Here is a 19254-nt window from a genome sequence, read left to right on the forward strand (position 1 = left end):
TACTCTTAATATAAGAGTTATTATTTATACTCTTATCACACAGAAATATGAATTCTATTGGACAAGGGAAAGGAAATAAAAAAGGGAAAAAGGGGACAGTAGCATGTACTGTCGCAGGCTCACAGAAGTACTGCAGATATCTTTGTTTTGCAGACTTCAGGGTTTGAAATCCTGGGCCAGTGCTGGAGCCACACACGCATGCCTGTGCCACCAAAGGGTTTGTGTTCTGCCACTCACTGCCATCAGCACCCGGGCTTACAAATTCAAAGGCAACTGAACCATCTTCTACACCCGTGGCCAAGTAGCCCACAGGTCTGGGAAGGGAACAAACACAACAGCATGAAAAGTGCTTACAGCTTCACATTTCCACAGCCAGATGGAAAACAAAGTAAGTGCAGCCTGTGTGCAACCTGCCTGGACCTAGACCCACCTCCTACAACAGCTCACTTAGAAGTGGATCTGGACAAACAAAAGTCTTTCAAAGGGAAGCCTTGTAAGAAATTTTCCCACAGGCTGAGACCTAAAGCATTCCAAACACTTTACTTCCAATCATAGTAACAGAGTAAAACAGAAAAAAAAATCATGCCATACCTGCTCCAAAGGCAAAGAAGAAGCTCTTGTCTCTATTCTCCCTTAGAAGTGACATCACTCTTCTCCCCATCCTCTCATTCCTTTTGTAGATGAGCTCCTGTCTGAAGTAGCTGTCTATTTCCTGAGCTGTCACCTGCTCATGGGGTGGGAGTGTTGTGTTGATGAAGTTTGGCACCTGAAACAGAGAGAGAAGCCACAACCCAGATGGCATTGGTTAAGGAACACACAAAACACTGCATGTTTTAATCCAGCCTTCTTTAAGCCACCTGAGCACCACTATCACAAAAAAAAACCACTAGAGGATCAGAGCATGGAAGGTTGTTAGGGACTCTCAAAAAAAATAAAAATAAAAGAAAAGAAATTCCCAATGAATATACTCTCTTTAAAAAATGTGAAACTAGTACTTTACTACAGGAAATTTTAGTTAATTTTGATTTTTCTCTGTCCCTTCATGAAAAAGTAGTTTCAGGTGTTACATTTGGGTGAGTTACTTGGATCTTTATTCTCTTCTTGTTCAAAAAAAAAAATCATTGGCTGTTTAATACCAAATTCCTATGATCTGTTCTCAGCTGAGGTCACCATGAACTAAGCAAGGACTGTAAGATTTGGCTTGTATATATGGCTTTTTAAGAACCTAACAGTTTAAAAAGAGGAAAGTATAGCAAATACAGACACAGGAAGATGCACACAGGGTAAACCCCCTTATCTTTACACGCTATTAGGCCTCACCAGAGAAGACCATGCATTGAAACACATAAATCCCTGGAACATTCCTGATATATCCGAGGAAGTGATTTCCACAAGAACTCCTTCAGTCTCTGCTTTTGTGAGGAGAGATGTTTACAGACACAGCAGAAAGGCTGAAAGCTCAAGGACTTTGGTGAGGGCAGCAGACCCAGGAATGAGCCAAGACCCAAGCTGTAATGGACAGATAAGCCAAAAGTCTCTCATTATTAGGACAACAACTTGTTTTGAAACAAAGTCCCAGGTCTACCACAAGGGTTTGGGAGCCCACATGCCCTGCAGAGAGAAGAGCTGTAAGGGGGCAGTGTTTGATGATTGCTAACAGAACCCAAGCACTTTCTGGCGATTTTCCTGTGCCTCACCACTGGAAAGCAGCTTAAGCTGCAAACCCCAGGTTGAGATTTCTGAGTCCCTAGGTACGTGTAAAGCTGCCAGGATTTCCAGTGTTAATCTGAGTCAGTGGTAATGACATTGCATGCACAGCCCATGAGGGGAACATCCCTCACTCACTGTGCTGAAACACTTGGTACAGTGACTCTGTTACTTGGGTCAATTCCATCTCTGGTTTTCTACTATACAAAATTCCTGCACTCATTTGCTAAAACTTGCCTTTGGTTTTTATTTTTCAGCCCACCTCTTCCTGTTTCACTTGCTCACATGGTTTTATCACAATAATTTCTGTTTCTTCCCACCCTCTTTGCTTATACTGCTTCTCCAAAAGTTTTCAGCAAGTCTTAGGGAGCAAAACTGATTTCCATCTTCCCAGTGACTCTCCTTGAAACTTTTTCATTGCAGCCCCATCTGCATCACTCCTAATATACATGAGGGATCAACCAGGAGAGATTTCTCACGATGTATTATGCAGGATGAGTCTACACCTCACTCTGGATTCACACTAAAGGCTGTTCCCAATTGAGTGAGACAGAAAAGGGGACCACATCTCCTGAACCAGGGGGTCCAAAGGGGATGGAGATAACACTCCGTGTAAGAGACCCTGCCCCTGCCTATTGGGTCTCACAGACCAGCTGGACCTTTGATTTTCCAAACTGCTTCTCAACCTGCTTTGCCAAATCACCGTGCTCCTCACAGCATGTCCTTCTTTAAGGGTTCAGTAACATTACCCTGAGTCATTCCTTCCTCCAGGCTTTCCAGCATGGCTTGGCATCACCAGTGTAACCTGTGAACTCCTCAGAGCATGCAAGTACTTTGCATCTTGTTCTCAGTTTAGCCCTGAGCCAGCACTCAACAAGTAATAAGTCCCATTAAGTCAGACCTCTTGGAGACACCAGTTTCCTGTGAAAGCCCAAGGAAGTTACCTCTGTGTCTGGCAAGAATACCTGTTTGTCTCAAAGGGATGGAGGAGCAGACTGACGGTGTCAAAGAGATAAAATGCTGCTGGCTAGAGCAGCAAAGGACATAGTGGCTTTCATTCCTGGTGAAAAACAGGGAGAGATTTATATTGTAGGAATCAAGTCTGAGGAATGAGTAGCCATTTTACACTTGCAGTAACATCTGTAATGCAAAGCTGCAAATCAATTTTTCCATGGAGATGCCACAAACCTTTGCATGTCCTCTATACTGGGGCTCTCAGGCAGGAGGTCAGGGAAGCCTTTAGGCACTGAAGTGGAAGGTGACATTTTGTGGAAGCATCTGAAGGCTCAACACCCACATAAGAGAAGTCTCTTCTTCCCTGCTCCTGGCTGAAGGCTGGGACCTGGTTTTGAATCACTTGAGATGCTTTGGGGAAAGCAAGGTACAGCCTTGCCTGTGAGCACAACCTGCTCCTACACAAAGCAGGAGCAGCAATGCTGGGGGACCAAGCAGCTTTGTGACCTCACTGGTGATGGAGGTCTAGATACCCAAAAAACAGATGTTGTATAAGGTCTTTGCCAAGAAGGGAAGCACCTTTCACTGCCTTGTGCAACTCCATCACTTTCAATCCTAAATCCACATTTAACCTATAGTTTGTTCCTTCTCTTTATCTAACCTAAAATAGAGTACACAAAACAGAGACATTTACTTGCCTTTTTTTCCCACCTTCCCTTTTTTCCTTCTCTTCTGTGGAGAAAAGTTTGCCAATGGCAGAGAGATAAACTTAAAACCAAGGACTGGGTTTTGTCAATCTTCCTTTTGCTCACTCAAGGAACAAGACAAATGAAGGCAACACCTAGAGGGGCACAGCATCAGCTACAAGGTCCTGCTGCACTGTGTGCACTCCTGCATTTCTGATGCCTGGCAAAAATAAAATCTGCATGTGTATTTCAGCGTGTGTGTGGCAGAGGACAGAAGATAAATGACTGCAGTTAGTATGCCCCTACACAGTAGTGCAACCACACTCTGAGCTGTGACACTTGCCCCATTAATCACCTCTGCTCCTCCCTGTATCCAGGTCCTTTCCACAGCCAGTGACATACACCATGCCTGGCTTCAGGGAGACAGCTGCTCCTGTTGATTTAAGAAACCCTTAAACCAGACAGGGATCAGGAAGTCAAGAAACAGTCACACACAATTAGGAAACTCTTAACTGGAGCCAGGATTTAAGTTCGGGGGGTTTTTTGAAAAAGAGAAGATTGTTATTTTAAAAGGATGGGCTAAATATGCACCAAAAGGATGTACCTTCCCCCTTCTACTTTTATTTTGTTTTCATTCTCTGAAAAAATTAATTTTAACACTTTAATGATATGAATCTATTGGTTTTGAGCTGAGAGGGAATGATTGAGATATTCGCTGTGCCCCTGGGTGAGGGACTGATCTAATAATACCTGAATATTGCTACCAGTATTTAAATGTACAATGGAGTGGATTATGTGTCTGTTGAAAAATCCAAACTTCTAATTTTGCTGTTTACCTAGGAGTGTAACAGCTGGATCAGGAGAAAAATGCATCACCTGGGGTGTGCTCACTTCTGCTGGATATGCATGACAAGAGATAAATAGATTCTTTACATCCAGTCTCTGCAAGCTGTGCAGTTTTCTAAGAACCCAACCAACTCATATTTATATATAATTCTAGTGGAAACTCAATAATGTATCTCACTGAGGCATTCAAAATAAAGAATATTTTGTTTTACTTAATAAGGTAGCAATCCTTTTTTCTATTCCCATTTCCTTTAGGTTACAGCTTTCCTATGGACAGCACAGATAGACCACAAGCTCAGCCATTAGGTACACCCTGCATTTCTTAGTTAAACTTTTAAGGTTAAAGAAATGGACTGTGAGAATAAAAAAGAAATTCCAGCCTTGCAAAAATTTCTTCCCCTCCCCACTGTCTGTGTAGTTTTACTTGAGTCAGTGTCCCTGATGGAATATATGTGTGGATAAAGCTCTGTACACACGTCTGAGCTCACAGTGCTGTGGGATGTGGGCCATAATTCTTCACCTTTGAAGTCAGTGGGAGCTTTAAGGAGAAGAAAGAGGAAGGATTGTGGAGTGGTTATGACACTACCCTGAAAAAATGGTTCTGCTCCCATGGGTGATACAAATCTCTTACATGATCACAAGCATGTCATTTGGGTTTAAACCTTCAAAGGAAACTCAGCACTTAACCTCCACTAAGTGTCTTTGAAGCATTTGGCTTTATTCCTCTTGTGTCTCAAAAGTCCATCTGTAAAATGGGGACAGAGACTTTCTAAAAAGACTTTCTACCTTGATGTTACATACAAGGCACTGGCTCAGTCTAGCTCTGGAGGGACCCAAAGGAAGACCCAAAGTCCAACACAATGCTCAGCAGTAACCTCTCTTCCCATAAATTTCCACAGAGGCTTGGATTCTGCTGCAGTCATTAGCATAAGAGCTAACAAGATACTTTAGCTTAGAAAAATGCACCAGCCATAACTCAAGATCTATGCTAAGCTTTCAGCTTTGTCTGTAGAGACAGAAAGAAAAAAAAGACAGAAAAAAAAAGAGAAAAGCAAAATATATTGGTGCAGAGTCTTTTATCACATTTAGGGCTTACTGCCAAAGTTCAGCTGAAAATTCATGGACATGGGACTACATTAAAAGTCCATTTTTTTAATTTACTATTTTTTAATATTTGGACAAATATTCTGGGCAGAGGCACAATGCCAGAGTTGTGAACATCTATCTGCAAATAATTTTTTTTGAACACACATAAGCACCATCATCTTTGACTACTTTTTTTTTTTTACTTTGGATTTATTATCTACAGTGGAACTGCTCTAGACTCAGTCCAGTATCAAATCATTATCATATGTGGAGTAACAGTGTTATCGTTCCTACTCATATGCACTGCATTTCCCAATCCTCTGATAACCTTGTTTAGCCTCATTCTGTTCCAGTGATGAGACTATTTCTGGAATGTGAATTCAAATTGCAATATTATGTCAATCAAAAAATAACATTACCAACAATGGAATAAAGACCTGTGTGCCTTTCCTCATCTGCTTGTGCACAGAGGTGATCTTCAACCATAATTCTACTTGCAGATGGAAAAGAGGAAGCTGAGATAGGGAAATGAGAAGCCAGCCCCTGCCATGAAACACACAGTGGTCCTAAAACCTCTTCAGCAATTATCTTCCTGTATCTTGGTCAATCCTCTAGGCTTTTGAGGCTCCTCTCTCCCACTGTCCTATTCAGAAGATGACTCAAGGATTTCCAGCCTCATCTCCTGAGAAATATCCAAACTTCAGTCTGCTGCATGTACAACATCACTACTGACAGTTGCAAGGGAATCTTTAATAAGACAAATGCCTTGTTTCCTAATTTCTCCTTCTCTCCCCAGAGGGTTCACAGCTAAACAAAGAAAAACAGAAGACAGCACACCCAGGGTCAAAAGGGACAGCTATGGCAGGCCAGGGAGCTGGCAATCAGCTTCCAGAGTTCCAGTCCAACACCCCAATACAAACCCCATCCATCCCTCCCTGACAAGAGGGCTCCGCCTCCACACTCATAATCCTTATCTCCAGTTGTGAGCAGGGAGTTGTTCCCAGATCACAACAACTGCGTTAATTTTTTAAAAACATTATAAAGATTGGGTTCTCTTTATTAGTCTTCTGGTTTATGAGCTTTACGTGGGCAGAGGCCAGAAGACAAGTAAGGGATCCTGCTTTGAAGGATTTTCCCTACACCATGCAGGTCAGGAACCTTTATACAGTTGACAGCTCTACGAAAGATAAGGATCTCATGAGGTGACAGGCAGCTTATGGGGGCTGCCAGGGAGCCAGAACAGCATCCCAACACCCACTGGCTCCTCCAGCAAACCAAACGGCCCTAAATTCACACCAGCCCTTCTTGGGTCACAGGCTGACATCTGAGATCTAGTTATCATTCCTTTATGAAGGGAGGATACTCTCCTGTTAACCAGCCTTGACAAGGCATTGTGGCTTTTACTGCAGGGCTGCAAAATATACTGCTCTGGACTTGGAAGACACCTGTTTTCCTCTGATTTATGGACCCTTCTGGCATCTGGGAGAGCAATATCCTCTTACTGGAGCCTCTGATAGGAAGGATTGAAATAGTGCAAAGTGAATGGGCTGTGAGAACAAGTATCTCCAGAAGGAAGACGTGGCTGCCACAAAAGCAAAAGATGCTGCCAACTCAACTGGTTTTCCTCCAGCATTCCCAAGCTTCCTTGGGAGGGAGGGAGACCAGTAATGGCCAAGGAGGGAGTGTCAGGTTAATCTGACTTAACCCAAAGCCCAAAGTTGGCAGCTGCCAAGAAGATAAGCTTCCAGCTTGTTATGGAAAAGGGAAACCAGGAAGGAGCAGTCTTCAGTTGGAGCATGTGATTAACCCATTACGGCTTTCTCTTAAGCACTAAAAATTAAAGTAATAGATTACAAGTCTTAGTGAACGGTAAAAGGAGTCCTTCATGTTTGAAGTAAAGTTCAGTTCCAGTCCTTCTTTCCCTTTTCCAGAGTTGGAGGGGGGGAAAAGGCAAAAATACTTTTTGCTTGAAGGGAAGTGAAGAACACAAGCAAGAACATTTCTTGGGACCAACTCTGGGGAGCCATTTCTGGCCATGAGCTCATCCCTGCCCACCTCCCATCAGTGTTCATGGTCCATAGATGTTGCAGTTACATCACAGTTACAGAAATCTCACAGGTTAGTGAGATTTCTGTAACTGGCCTCTCTGACTTAAAGCTAGTGGGATACCCCTCAGCATGCCATGGCAACCTGAGTGTGAAAACAGAGTTTCAAACTGGCTACCTCAGATCTAGGGGCCACTGGAGCATCTAAACTTGTAAATGCAGGAAAACTACAAATAGGAGAAGATGTGGAGGGGAAGAGCAGGCTGAATGCCAGTGAAATCTCTATGGACAGTGAAGAATACTTTTAAAACCAGCTCTGCAGGTGACACAAAGGCTGCAGGAGTCTTTGCTGGCCTGAGTGTAAAGCTGCCTGCAGGCAGGGTGGGCTGCAGCCCTTGGACACCCCTGTATCTGCAGTTTCAGCCCCTGCTGCACCTGGACACCCTCCCTGGGAGCACCAAACCCATCCTGCCAGGGCTCTTCTTCCAGGTGGCACCTTGCCAAACAACAGCTGTGTGTCCTGCCTAGTTCTACCTTCTCTGCCCATTTGGGCCAAAAGAAACCATGTTTAAAAAAAAAAAAAAAAAGGGGCAGAAAGGCCACAAGGATGGGCTGTGTGTCTCACACGCTCACAGCTTGGGGGGTGATACTTGTATCCCTGTTAAAAAAGACTTTCAACAAATCCCTAAGAAGTCATGACCTCCATGTATGTTTTCTATTTGTTTTTCCCCACCAGTTAAATAGCTGCTTTCCAAGCACTTGGGAAAATAAAAAAGGAAAAGAAGAAGCAAGCAACACCAACCCCTCCTCCAAGGCCTCCCTCCCCACCCCAACCCCGTCCCTGCTCCCCTTGGTCGCGATGCCAAAATATGCAGCCGGCCTCTCTATCTGAATGAATGTTTTGATTAAAGAAGTCTTAAAAAAACACAGTCAGAACAATGATCCCGGCCCCTTTTCTGCAAGCTTCACCCAACTATGTGGAGTATATTTAGGACCAGATTACAGGGACCTGCTCATTAATTGACTAAGGATGACAAGCCTGCAGTGTATGCAAATAAAGGTTTGGGTTTCAGAGGGGAGGGTAAATCTTAACAACCTAATGACACTCCTGCCACACTTAAAACCCTTTTAACATTGGGATTTTTTTAAGGCCAGCTTTCACGAGCTTGCAAACATATGGAAAAGTTCAAGTTTTTCTATTTCCCTTCCAAATGCTTTCTTTTCTTTGACAAAGAATATTTTTTTTCCTGTTCAGACACTAAAACCATCACCTATTATATTGCCATGACACCCAAGTAAAGACACTGATCAAAGGGCAAAGCAGGGCAATAAAGTGAAAAAAATGGGACCAGAAGGTTTGGGTTTGGGGTTGGTTTATTAAAGAACTGCAATTCTTTTTCCAAAGGTATTTTTCATTTTGTCTTCTGTTACACAGTGGGAAAACAGTTGGTTAGTAGTGGGTACAAACTCAGGATTGGTTGTCTTGGATATGTATTGTTCAGGGCTCTTCAATGAGTTTCTTTCCATCCCTGTTTAGTGAGATTCTAGGAAAAGCTCAAATGTGTATGTGAAATTCGCAATATTATTTTAACCTGAGGTGAGTCTGATCCAAAATATATGATTTGCACAATATCACATAATTTAGCGAGGAGCAGAAATCTGGTTCATAACACCACAGCAGCTGGGCTGGACATGGGATCTCTGGAGCTGACCCTCAAGGGAGTGCACTGCAGAGGTGGCTCTGCCCTCCTGTTTGGTCCTGGAGAAAGTCCAGGCTCCTCCCAGCCCAACCAGCCTTCCAGTTATGCTGGCATCTGAAACAAACTGGATTATAGCTTTTGAACTGATTTTAACTTTCTTTAAGATGAGAGGTCTAGTACCAGATGAAAAGATGGAGAACATCTCCAAGAAAGCCTTTAGAAGTGGAACTAGACCAGTGAGGAGAAAAATAAGGAATAATTTAGATTAAGTTACCTCTGAGATGGATTTCTTTACATCCAAGCTGGTAGAACTCTACGAGCCTTTGGGTTTAGAAGGTCTATGTCTGAAGTCACCATCAGAGAGCTCAACCAGTTTACACTGGAGATACCTAATGTATGGCATTCACCATTTGGTAATGCACACTAACAGTGTCAGGTGAGGAAATTTTGTGTCCAGGGGTACCCAAGAACACAATAATAATTTTCTTTTCAATAATGTCTAACACTAATCCTGACAAGCCCTGCCAAATCAACCAAGCTGCCCCCTTGTCCCACTTTTCTCCTCCCCACAGTCATAACGAGGAGCAAATATAACTTCTGGATAAAACAAGAAGAAAGAAAAAGAACTTTGTACGTTCAACCAGCAATATACTATTTAAAATACTAACAAGTCTTTTTCATTTCTCTTTAACAAGTAATTCCAAAAAACACTTCATAAACCAGCTCTTTAAAAAGAAGGGAAAGCAAATGCTTTACAGCAAATATACGGCACTGCACAGAAAGTAGCACCTTCAAATATTTTTTACCAATCACTCTTTCATACTCATTTGTAGTCTATTCCCATAGTAATAAATACAGATAGTCAACAATCCCTAAATGTTTTAATGTAAATCAGCCCTTTTCTGTAGGTGACTATGTTCTTTTTTTAATAATGCAGCAGTCTGCAAGAAAAAATCTTAGCTTTTAAATGTCTTGTTCCAATTTCTCCATGATTCTCTCTTCTCTCACATTGCTTTCTTCATGGAAAGAGGAGGGAAAGAACTTCCAAGGTAAAACAACTCCAAATGCAAAGATGTCATGAAAATTTTCAAGCAAGAACAGCCTATTTTCAAAACCTGTAGCATGAAAATTATCTGGGCATGTTCCAGATTATTAATAAAAAAACAATCTTTGCAATGTTTTCCCCAGCACTGTCATCAACAAGTAGACTTCACTCTCAATCTGGATCTGCAAGCAATTTTCTGAAACACATAAGCCAAAACACAATATTGCTCCAATCTGGAATCCTGTTCTGACATAATATGAAAATTGGACTCTGAAAATTTTGGCTACACTCCTGTTTTTTTGTCCACTTCCAAATGCTCCCAGTGTACCAAAACACGGAGCTGTAACTCAGGTGCAAGTGGAAAGAAATTATGATCCCACCACAGCAGAGCTATGGGAAGGCAGCTCCTCTGCAGCAGCATCTCCAGAGAGCAGAAGGTGGGGGACAGGCTCTGCTGGCTGTGGGCACAGGCAGCACTGAGCAGTCGTGTCAGCTGGCATCAGGACTGCCATCAGCATCCTCCTGACACACACTCCTGAAGTGCGACTGACCCTCCGCCGGGACCCACAATGGGAAACTCGTGGGATGGCTCCCCTGGGCTGGAGACAGCCTTGCACTGGCTTTTCTGGAAAGCCCACAATCATTTTCCCTGGAAGAACGAGAGGCTGTGCCAGTTTGCCTGCACTTTGTTAGGGCTGAGAACGATAAGATGCTTCCAGAGCGTTGCGTTACAATAGCTGTGCCTTCAGTTCATGGATTTATCTTCCTCTGCCCTAGATAAAACTCCATTCCTTGGACAAATTAGGTCTGCTTGTCATTCAACACTCTACATAATGGTCTCAGCTGTGTGTTTCTGCAGTTACTGAAGCTGGAGCATTCCACAGATAGTTCTCATTGATTTGAGAAGTGAGCCAGAAATCCAGTTGTATTTTATCCAAAATGACAATGGGGCAAGTTAATGATGTAATTAGAATTATCAGGACCCCTAAATTTTAAAGGACAGGTTTCAGTGAAGGATGATAACATTTTTAAAGGGGTATGTAACACAACCTGGTGAGTTATAAACAGCAAGTGCCTTGTGAAGTGAGGCACTAAACATTTTCTTCTTTTATTTAGGGAGGCTGATATTGACATGGGCTTAGTTTAAGAATCTCTAATGTTGTGTTATTACGATCATCATATGCTTTTCAGAAGGCAGCCCTCACTATCTAAATCCACCCAGGGCATTTCAAACTGCAGAGACAACTTGAGATATGGATGGCATCATTCAATAAGGTATCCAAAAAGCTTGGTTGTTTCTGATGGACACAGCTTGAAGGAGGAGGCATAGCACCTGAAAGGGGTTGGGAGCTGTCTGTTAGCTGTGGTGACCACCAAACAATTTCACTGCACAGCTTGTTTAACTGTGTGGGATGAAGTCAAGACCTTACACCCGCTGTCAATGAGGAGATCTTTATGCTGAGCTGAGCACAAAGCCTGTAAAATGGGTTAGTCACTCACTTTATTTATTCACTTTGATATCCAGTGATGGCAGGTTCTGCTGAAGGCATGGAAATATTCTCCTTTACTTCAGTGGGCTCTCCTTACAATCTAACACACAAACCATAAAGGCTCCCTGGATGAAAGATGCTTTGGAAATGGGACTACTACCCAGGTTTCATACTTATTATTTACCTGTCCCTAAATGGGACAGGTAAATAATAAGTATGAAACCTGGGTAGTTGGGCCAGTAGATATTGTCTACAAAGTGATCAGCAAAGCTGCAGGTCACTGACAGGCCAGATCAGCAATGAGAAAGGAAAAACCATCTTCTCTTGAGACAGGAGTGTCTCCTCAGGTCAGGAGAATGGCTGGGGACAGAAGATGAGAGACAATAGTTGGAGACCACAGCCACAATTTTTGGGAAAGGCTGAAGGACAAAAATCTAAGCCTTGGATTTTCAATTTTCCTCTTAATAAAGAGTACATTGGGGTACAAAGAAACATAGAACAAGCTAACTCAATGCTGGCAAAGATGAATTTGCTTTACAGAACTGTCCTTAAAAACTGAATAGCTCAAAACTGACCACAGGAAGTAACTGGTGGAAAGAACTCCACACAATAAATTGTTCTGCACTCCACTTTTTCTTCATGGAGGTTTCGGGTCATTAGGCAATTTCTCAGCTGTCTCAGGTAAAAAAAGTTTCATTTGGAGACAGATAATTTTCTAATTTTGAACTAACAGATTTTATGCACTTTAATACTTCTGAACACACCGACCTCAATTCCCTAGTGAGAGCTTCAGACAGAATACAGAAGTTAAAACTACTGACCTAATCCAATCCATTTTTGCTTTAGGGAACATTTACAGAAGCAGAGAAAGAAGCTGACTTCTTCAAGGGGAAAAATAGTCTGGAGAAAGAACAGAAAATACACTCATCCTATCTTTAGCTTAGAATACTTTCTCTTTGGTATCATTTTGACTCTCTGCCCAGAAGCCTCAACATAAGCCTCTTGATTGCAAAAGTCACAAGAGAATCAAGTGTTTGAAGAAGGTTATTGAAAAAAGAGAGATGTTTCCTACTGCACTTTTGGGTCATAGTATAACTTATTAAACTCACCCCCATAAAATTTTACTGAGTTTAAATATGGATTTTTACATTTGGAAAAATGCTGCTTGCAAATAAAGTTTTAAAAAATGGAGAGGGAGAGGAATGATGAATGTCGTATAACCACAGGAAAGCAGAGGTGTTTCCTCTTTCACTGTTCTTAATTAAAATAAAATTTTAAAAACCCACCGAAACTGAGAAGGATTTGTTTATTCCTCCGCTCTCATCGGGGCTGATGGCTCTGGGAAAGGAAAGAGTCAGGGACATGGGGCCCTGCTCACACCCCTTCATTCTGGGCACCCTGGCTAAGCTGCAATTCTCAAACCCAAGGTGAGCAGCATCTCCCTGGGGTGGTCCTGTCCCTACCCATGGGTGACAAATGGGCTGTCCTGAGACCTAAACCCTGCTTTGGACTAGTAAGTACCTTGCCTTGCACCTTTCCTCCCAGCACCATCCTGTCTGTGCACCCCCTTGCACAGTCTTGGTCCCAGAAGGACTCTGCCCTCTCCTCCCAAATGCTGCAGGACTCAGGAACATGCAGGAAACCTCACACTTCCAAAACTCTCTTGGGGAGGCTGAAGAGGCTGAAGGAATTTATCTGTAACATGCCAGGTCAACAGTGCTGGTGTTTCCTCTTCTGGTCCTTTCTGCTCCAAGATGATTTTTGCACTACAGGCACCTCAGCATCTTGCAGACAGCTACTGAAGCTGTTTCATCTCTGAAGAGTCACACTGGAGGCATTTAGGAAGTTACTGCATCCACATAAATACTCTCCCTGCCACTGTCCCCACAGCAACCTTGGGCTTTGTCACCTCCTTCCCAGTGCATTACAGCCACCTCAACCAACAGCTCTGAACTGATGGACAGTTTACCTTTATTCTGCAGCTCCTGATAACCTTCAAGGGACAATGAATAACCTTAAACAGCATCCCAAATCAGTCCTCAAAGAGTGAGTCCCATCCTTTTGCAGTTCTCCTGAGCTGCATAGGATGGAGGTGAATTCCCTGGCCTCCAGCATTCACGTGGGTGTTGATTCTTACAGCACCATTCCTGATCTTTTGTTTCCTTCTATGGGATATTTCAAGGCTGTGTTAACGGTACCAGCTTCAACTCTTATCAGGCCCCTAAAATCTGGGCCAGCAGCTAGATATCATGGAAGAAGGGACACACCTAAAATCACTGTGGCACTCTTGTCCCAGGACTGGCATGGGTACCTGCCCTGAACTGTAACAGACTCAGCACACAGTAAATCCCTGTGCCTACATTTAATGTCTCCAGAGAGAGATCCCATGGGGAATCTCTCATGTGTAATATCTGAGTCAGGCTAATCTAATTTGGTAACCAAATGGCAAAAACTCTCCATGACAGAGTCTTTCATCCTTGCAAAAAACCACAGAGAACAAACTTTGGAATGACCCCAACTGGCAAAACCTGACTTGAATAGGGAGTTTATTTTACGTTTTAATTTTCTATTTTGTTCTGCTTGCAGTTAAAATAAATGGTATAGAGCTGGTTTATAAAAACACTACCAAACAAAAAAACTCTTTACCCAACAGTACTGCACAATATTTAGAGTTCTGCAGGGACCAGTATACATAGAGGGATTTTAATTTTCCATGGCCTGTAAGCGTTATAATCTCCATCAACTGCGTGCACTCTGGGACCATGACTAACACCAGTGCTTGAACTCTGACTGGTTGTTGGCTTCTTTCTTCTGTCTTTAACACTGTTTTGAAACTCACACTTAATCCAATAATTTGCAGGAATAAAGAAGTTTTTACAGCAAACGGCTCCTCTCAAGTCTAACCCACAGGTCTGTTACAGGACAATGTGTCAATAAATCAGAGGTGTCTGTGAGTCCATGCAACTGCTATGAATGACCAAAACTCATCTTAGGGACAAAGGCTTTACTTATTAGAAGAAATTGTACTGGTGGAGATTAAAAGGTGACACCAGGACTGTCTTCATGGGGTTTGACTACCAGCAGTCCTTTTATAGCATCCATGGCAAATACTCCACTACCAGCAGTCCTTTTATAGCATCCATGGCAAATATTCCACTACATCTTGCTTGTTAATTCCTTGTTTATCATGTGGGCTGTGCCTCAAAATTTCAGGAATAGTTATAATCACTGACTTCTCCAGGAACCTCTAAAGTCATGAGCTCTGTACCTTTTCTAACTCATATTCCCCATCTTTAAAGACATATTCCTACCCAAGTTGCTATCTCCCCTTACTTTTCAGCGCAAGGCTGACCAGAATGAACAGCCCTGGCAGCTTTGGTATGACACACTCTTCTGTTCCAGTGCTGCCACATTAACCACCCTGGTATGTCCTGCTCAGTCATGCTAAAACAATGCTTCATTTTCTAGGACTGAGTTAACTGGGACACCAAAGGGGTTTTATCCCATGTTGGGGCCCCACTTGCTTGCCCAGCCGTTCTGCTGAGAAACAAGTGACCCACAGAGCCCTGTGCAACCCAAGATAGTGATGGCAAGATAAAAATGTCTGAGAGACCTCTACCCCAATCCACAGACTGACCTTACCTTGTCTCAGTTCTCTCTGGAAGTCACACAGCTCTCCTTGATTTGTATTTGCTATCATGGACTGCTATCATGATTTAATTCTTTCACTGGCAAGAGACATACAATAGTGTGGCTGTCAAATGTACACAGTTTGCCCCAAGTGAGTCACTGCACCTGAAACTGGAACCTGGTAATTGATCCCAAAAAAAAGGAGATGTTGGAGATGACATCCAAAGACCAAATTTTCATAGAATTAACTGGAAAGGAGAAAGAGGAATCTCAGTTTGCCACGAAGCATCAAACTGGTCTGGAAAGCAGATTTCTGCTCCCTTGAGAGTTTTTAATAGCTTTGGATAACTATGATAAACAGAGACTGAAGGGCTGTCTGAGACACACACAGAATTACTGAATTATGACATGTTTGAGAGGTTATTTACTTTACAGAGTATTTACATAAGGTCCACTTCCTCTTCATATATATGCTCAAACATTACAAAGATTCCCCCTCCACCCTTAATGAGGAGTCTGCATTCAACAGCCCCAAACATCGAGAATTAACCTTTTTTCAAGAACATCCCTTGGAAAGTTTTCCAGGCAGTCCATTCCTTGTTCCTAGTAACAAGCAATAGGACAAGAGGAAACAGCCTCAAGTGGCACTAGGGGAGGTTTGGATTGGACATTAGGAAAAATTTATTCATCAGAAGGGCTGTCAAGCATTGGAACAGGCTGCTCAGAGAAGTGTTGGAGTCACCATCCCAGGAGTTATTTAAAAGATGTGTGGATGTGGTGCTTGGGCACACGGTTTAGCGGTGGATTTGGCAGTGCTGGCTTAGCAGTTAACTCCATGATCTTGGAGGTCTTTTTGAACCTAAACCATTCTATGATTCCCCAGAGCCTGAGCAAAACCAGGGAAATTCCACTCTCTCACCAGGCAAATGAGGCACGTGTGGAAAGAAAACACAGGGCATTAAAAGGAAGAGGGGAAAGAGGGATCAGAATATGAAGTGATGACTGGGATATTGCTATTAAAGCAGCTGATTTTTCCTCAATTCTCTGGCCCATCTGGAACAATTCTGCTCACCTGAGAAGTGTCATGGTTGAATATCACAGCATTCAGGTCTCCACAGTTGTAGTGCTTGATGAGATCCTCAGTGGTGTAAGGGGCCTGCAAACTCCCTGCTCGAAGGCTTTCGTGTTGGAGCAGAGTCTGGTTTAGAGCAAACAGCACCTGCAGAAACACAGGCAGGAAAAGAGAGAAAAAGTCAAAGATAGCAGGAATCAAAACAACAAAGACTAAAGGACAAAACTTTGAAAGACTTTCCTGCATCTGAAGTCTATTCCCTTTATCCCTTCTGGCCCACAGTAACAAGGGATGGTCTTTAGGCGTTCCCAAATGGAAAAGCATTCAGGTGCAAGATCCCATAATACTCTCCATGGAATATAACTTCACAACAGATACATATTGCTCAGAGGTCACAGTCTCAGAACTCTTGGGCTCTCTGTGCTGGTTAATTTGCTTCATGACAGACACTGGAATGGAAACTCCCCTAAATGGGGAAAGGTCTAGTGCCTCTGACTGTTTCCTGTACCCGAGTTTAAATCCAAAGCCCAAACTCAGTTGACAGGTTTTTGAGAAAAAAATCAAAATCATTTGAACTTCTGAAGTCAAAGGTGATGTATTGGAACTTTGTGCACACTTGTAATAACAGAAACTTTAGGAAATTCATTATTAGTTTCCCTCCTTTTGTCTTTCTTCTTTCACACACCCATTTGCAAAGTGAAAACAAACAGATCTCTAACACTGTCCCAGCAGACTGGTCCAGTATCCCCAACCCAAACCTGAAAAAAACCCAAAAAAGCAGAAGCATTATTTACTGTGTCATTTTGGGTAACAAAAAAAAAAAAAACAAAACAAAACCTTACATATTAGATTTTTTCCCCTTGAATTACCAAACAAAGCCTAAAAAAACTCAAGCAAATAAACAAAAAGCCCCCTACCACAACCCCCTCCGCCGCCTCCCCAACAAAAAACCAAATAAAACAAAATTTAAAAAGCCAAATAAACCAACTAAATTTCAAATGAACTACCAAAAATCTTTTAATATTCGTGACAGATTGTGGGAGTAATATATACCAGTTATTGAACCACCAAGTCTGGGCTTTACATGTTCTGCTTTCCAAGAATCTGCTGAAGAAACTTGATAAAAAGTAGATGAATAAATCAGAAGAACAGCAGTGAAGACTTTTGTCATGAACTATATAAATAAACAAACACACTTTTCCTAAAATAAAGTGGAATGTAGTGACTGTGAATTCAGACTTCTGAAAAATTATATTGATGTGTCATTTTTCATGAAAAGACTCCTGCACCCCTCAGTCTCATATTTCACCACTTTTTAAGCTTTTCTTTTATAACAGCAGTGCCCCATCCTTCCCAGAGAATAACAATCATCTCAAAATCTGGGCAAGGTAATCCCTGCTGAGCTCCAGTCTGGGACCCGAATTCTTACCTTCTTAAATTTTAGCAACTGAACCCACTTCAAGGAGTGAACCCAAGAGGAGTTTAAAATCAGCAATTTACATATATATTTGCAGGATGGAAGTTTTTCTTAAAATCATGATTCCCATTGAAGTTTATCTGAAGGTGAAGGAAAGGAAGTTGCAAAATCTCATGCATATAAAAAAAGAGTATCGGATATTTAATTATTAATAATAACAGTGACAATGTTAGCAATATTAATAATAACAAAGGATCTTCAGGGCACTAACAGCCTCAATAAAAAGCTGTTACATGCTAACTAACACACACAAATTGGGTTGAAGAAAAGCAAATGCTAGTTTTTAATTTACTTTTGAAAAAACGAAAAAAAGATGGTCTTTCAACTGAACCTGTTATACCTCAATTTGGCAATCGGTTGTCCATTAAGAGCCAAGCCTAAAAGATTTCCTTGCCCAAATCTAAGGGTCTCTTCAGGCTTTTCTACAAAGGGATCAAGCTTTCCCAGGACCACAGCTTGAAGTTAAGCATCTTCCTAACTTAGTTTTTCTCTAATTTAAAAAATATGCAAAAAAATACAGTTTGAAAAATTTCTAACGTTTGAAAGGGTCTGAGCTTTTTCTTTTTCCCCTAAGGGCTACAGCTCAAAGAGGAAATGGTTCATCCCAGGATTTCCTGGGGATTCTAAACATTTTGACTAATAAAAATAAAAGCTTAGAAAAACATTGACAGGAAAAATGAGAGCAGAGGTTTTCCCAAAATGCTTTTAGCAAAATCCTTCTCATTTTTGATTTTTTAAACAATGGATGTTACTGGATTTTTATATACAAAAATATGTATACACACAGGCACACACACATATACAAACCACCAACAAGCCCTGAGGCAAGACTCTTGTGTTTTATGATAAAATATTAAGAAGGCAATAAACAAATCCTTACTTACTTTACTCTCAATGGCTTCCCCCCCCCCCCCTTTTTTTCTTTTTTTTTTTTTTGTTAGTCTGGGGAAACCAGTCCTGTGCATTAATGCTGTGGGTCTTTCTCCTCTGAATAAGTTTGGAACCTATTGCACTATTTCAGTCACATTTACAGGGGGTTAGAGATCTCGAAGAAGATTGTCTATGTGTTCCTCAAAAATCAGCCTGCAGAGAAGTCCACTGTACGAGTTCACTTCTTATAAGACACACAGACTCTAAATGAGAGAGAACGAGTTATTTTGAAGGTTTTGGCAGGTGGTCCCCCATGATTTCATTGGTGCCAGGACATTAATTTCTCTGCTTTCTGCCTCAGAGCAGCTTTGGGACCTAGAGGTGATGCTGGCCACCAGCTGAACCCATCCAGTATGCTGCTGTCACTGTGGGGAGCTCACCGCTGGGTTCAAACTTCTGCCCCAAAAGCTACTCCAGAGATTTCATTTTAGGAGGAAAGTTAAAATCAGAAACTTTAACACTTGAATATGCTAAAGGAAAACTGTAATTAATCAATTTCTAGAGAAGTCTTGCTTAATCAAGCCATAACCACCATGGATTTTGGCTGGGTGGCTCAAAACAAATTTAAAGAGAAGCGGGGTCTCAT

At 42.0% G+C, this 19254-nt stretch overlaps 1 protein-coding gene across 1 annotated transcript in view; it reads right to left on the bottom strand.

Annotated features, from left to right (window-relative positions):
• Positions 1 to 19254, bottom strand: part of TRABD2B (TraB domain containing 2B) — a 262469-nt gene that overhangs the window by 102052 nt on the left and 141163 nt on the right. The window contains exons 3-4 of the mRNA XM_036388349.1: positions 16262 to 16408; positions 592 to 766 (exon numbers count right to left, since the gene is read on the bottom strand). Coding sequence (XP_036244242.1) covers positions 592 to 766; positions 16262 to 16408 — 322 coding nt within the window. The remainder of the gene's footprint in view (positions 1 to 591; positions 767 to 16261; positions 16409 to 19254) is intronic.

The sequence above is a fragment of the Molothrus ater genome, chromosome 9 (assembly GCF_012460135.2).
Source record: "Molothrus ater isolate BHLD 08-10-18 breed brown headed cowbird chromosome 9, BPBGC_Mater_1.1, whole genome shotgun sequence".
Classification (NCBI taxonomy): domain Eukaryota; kingdom Metazoa; phylum Chordata; class Aves; order Passeriformes; family Icteridae; genus Molothrus; species Molothrus ater.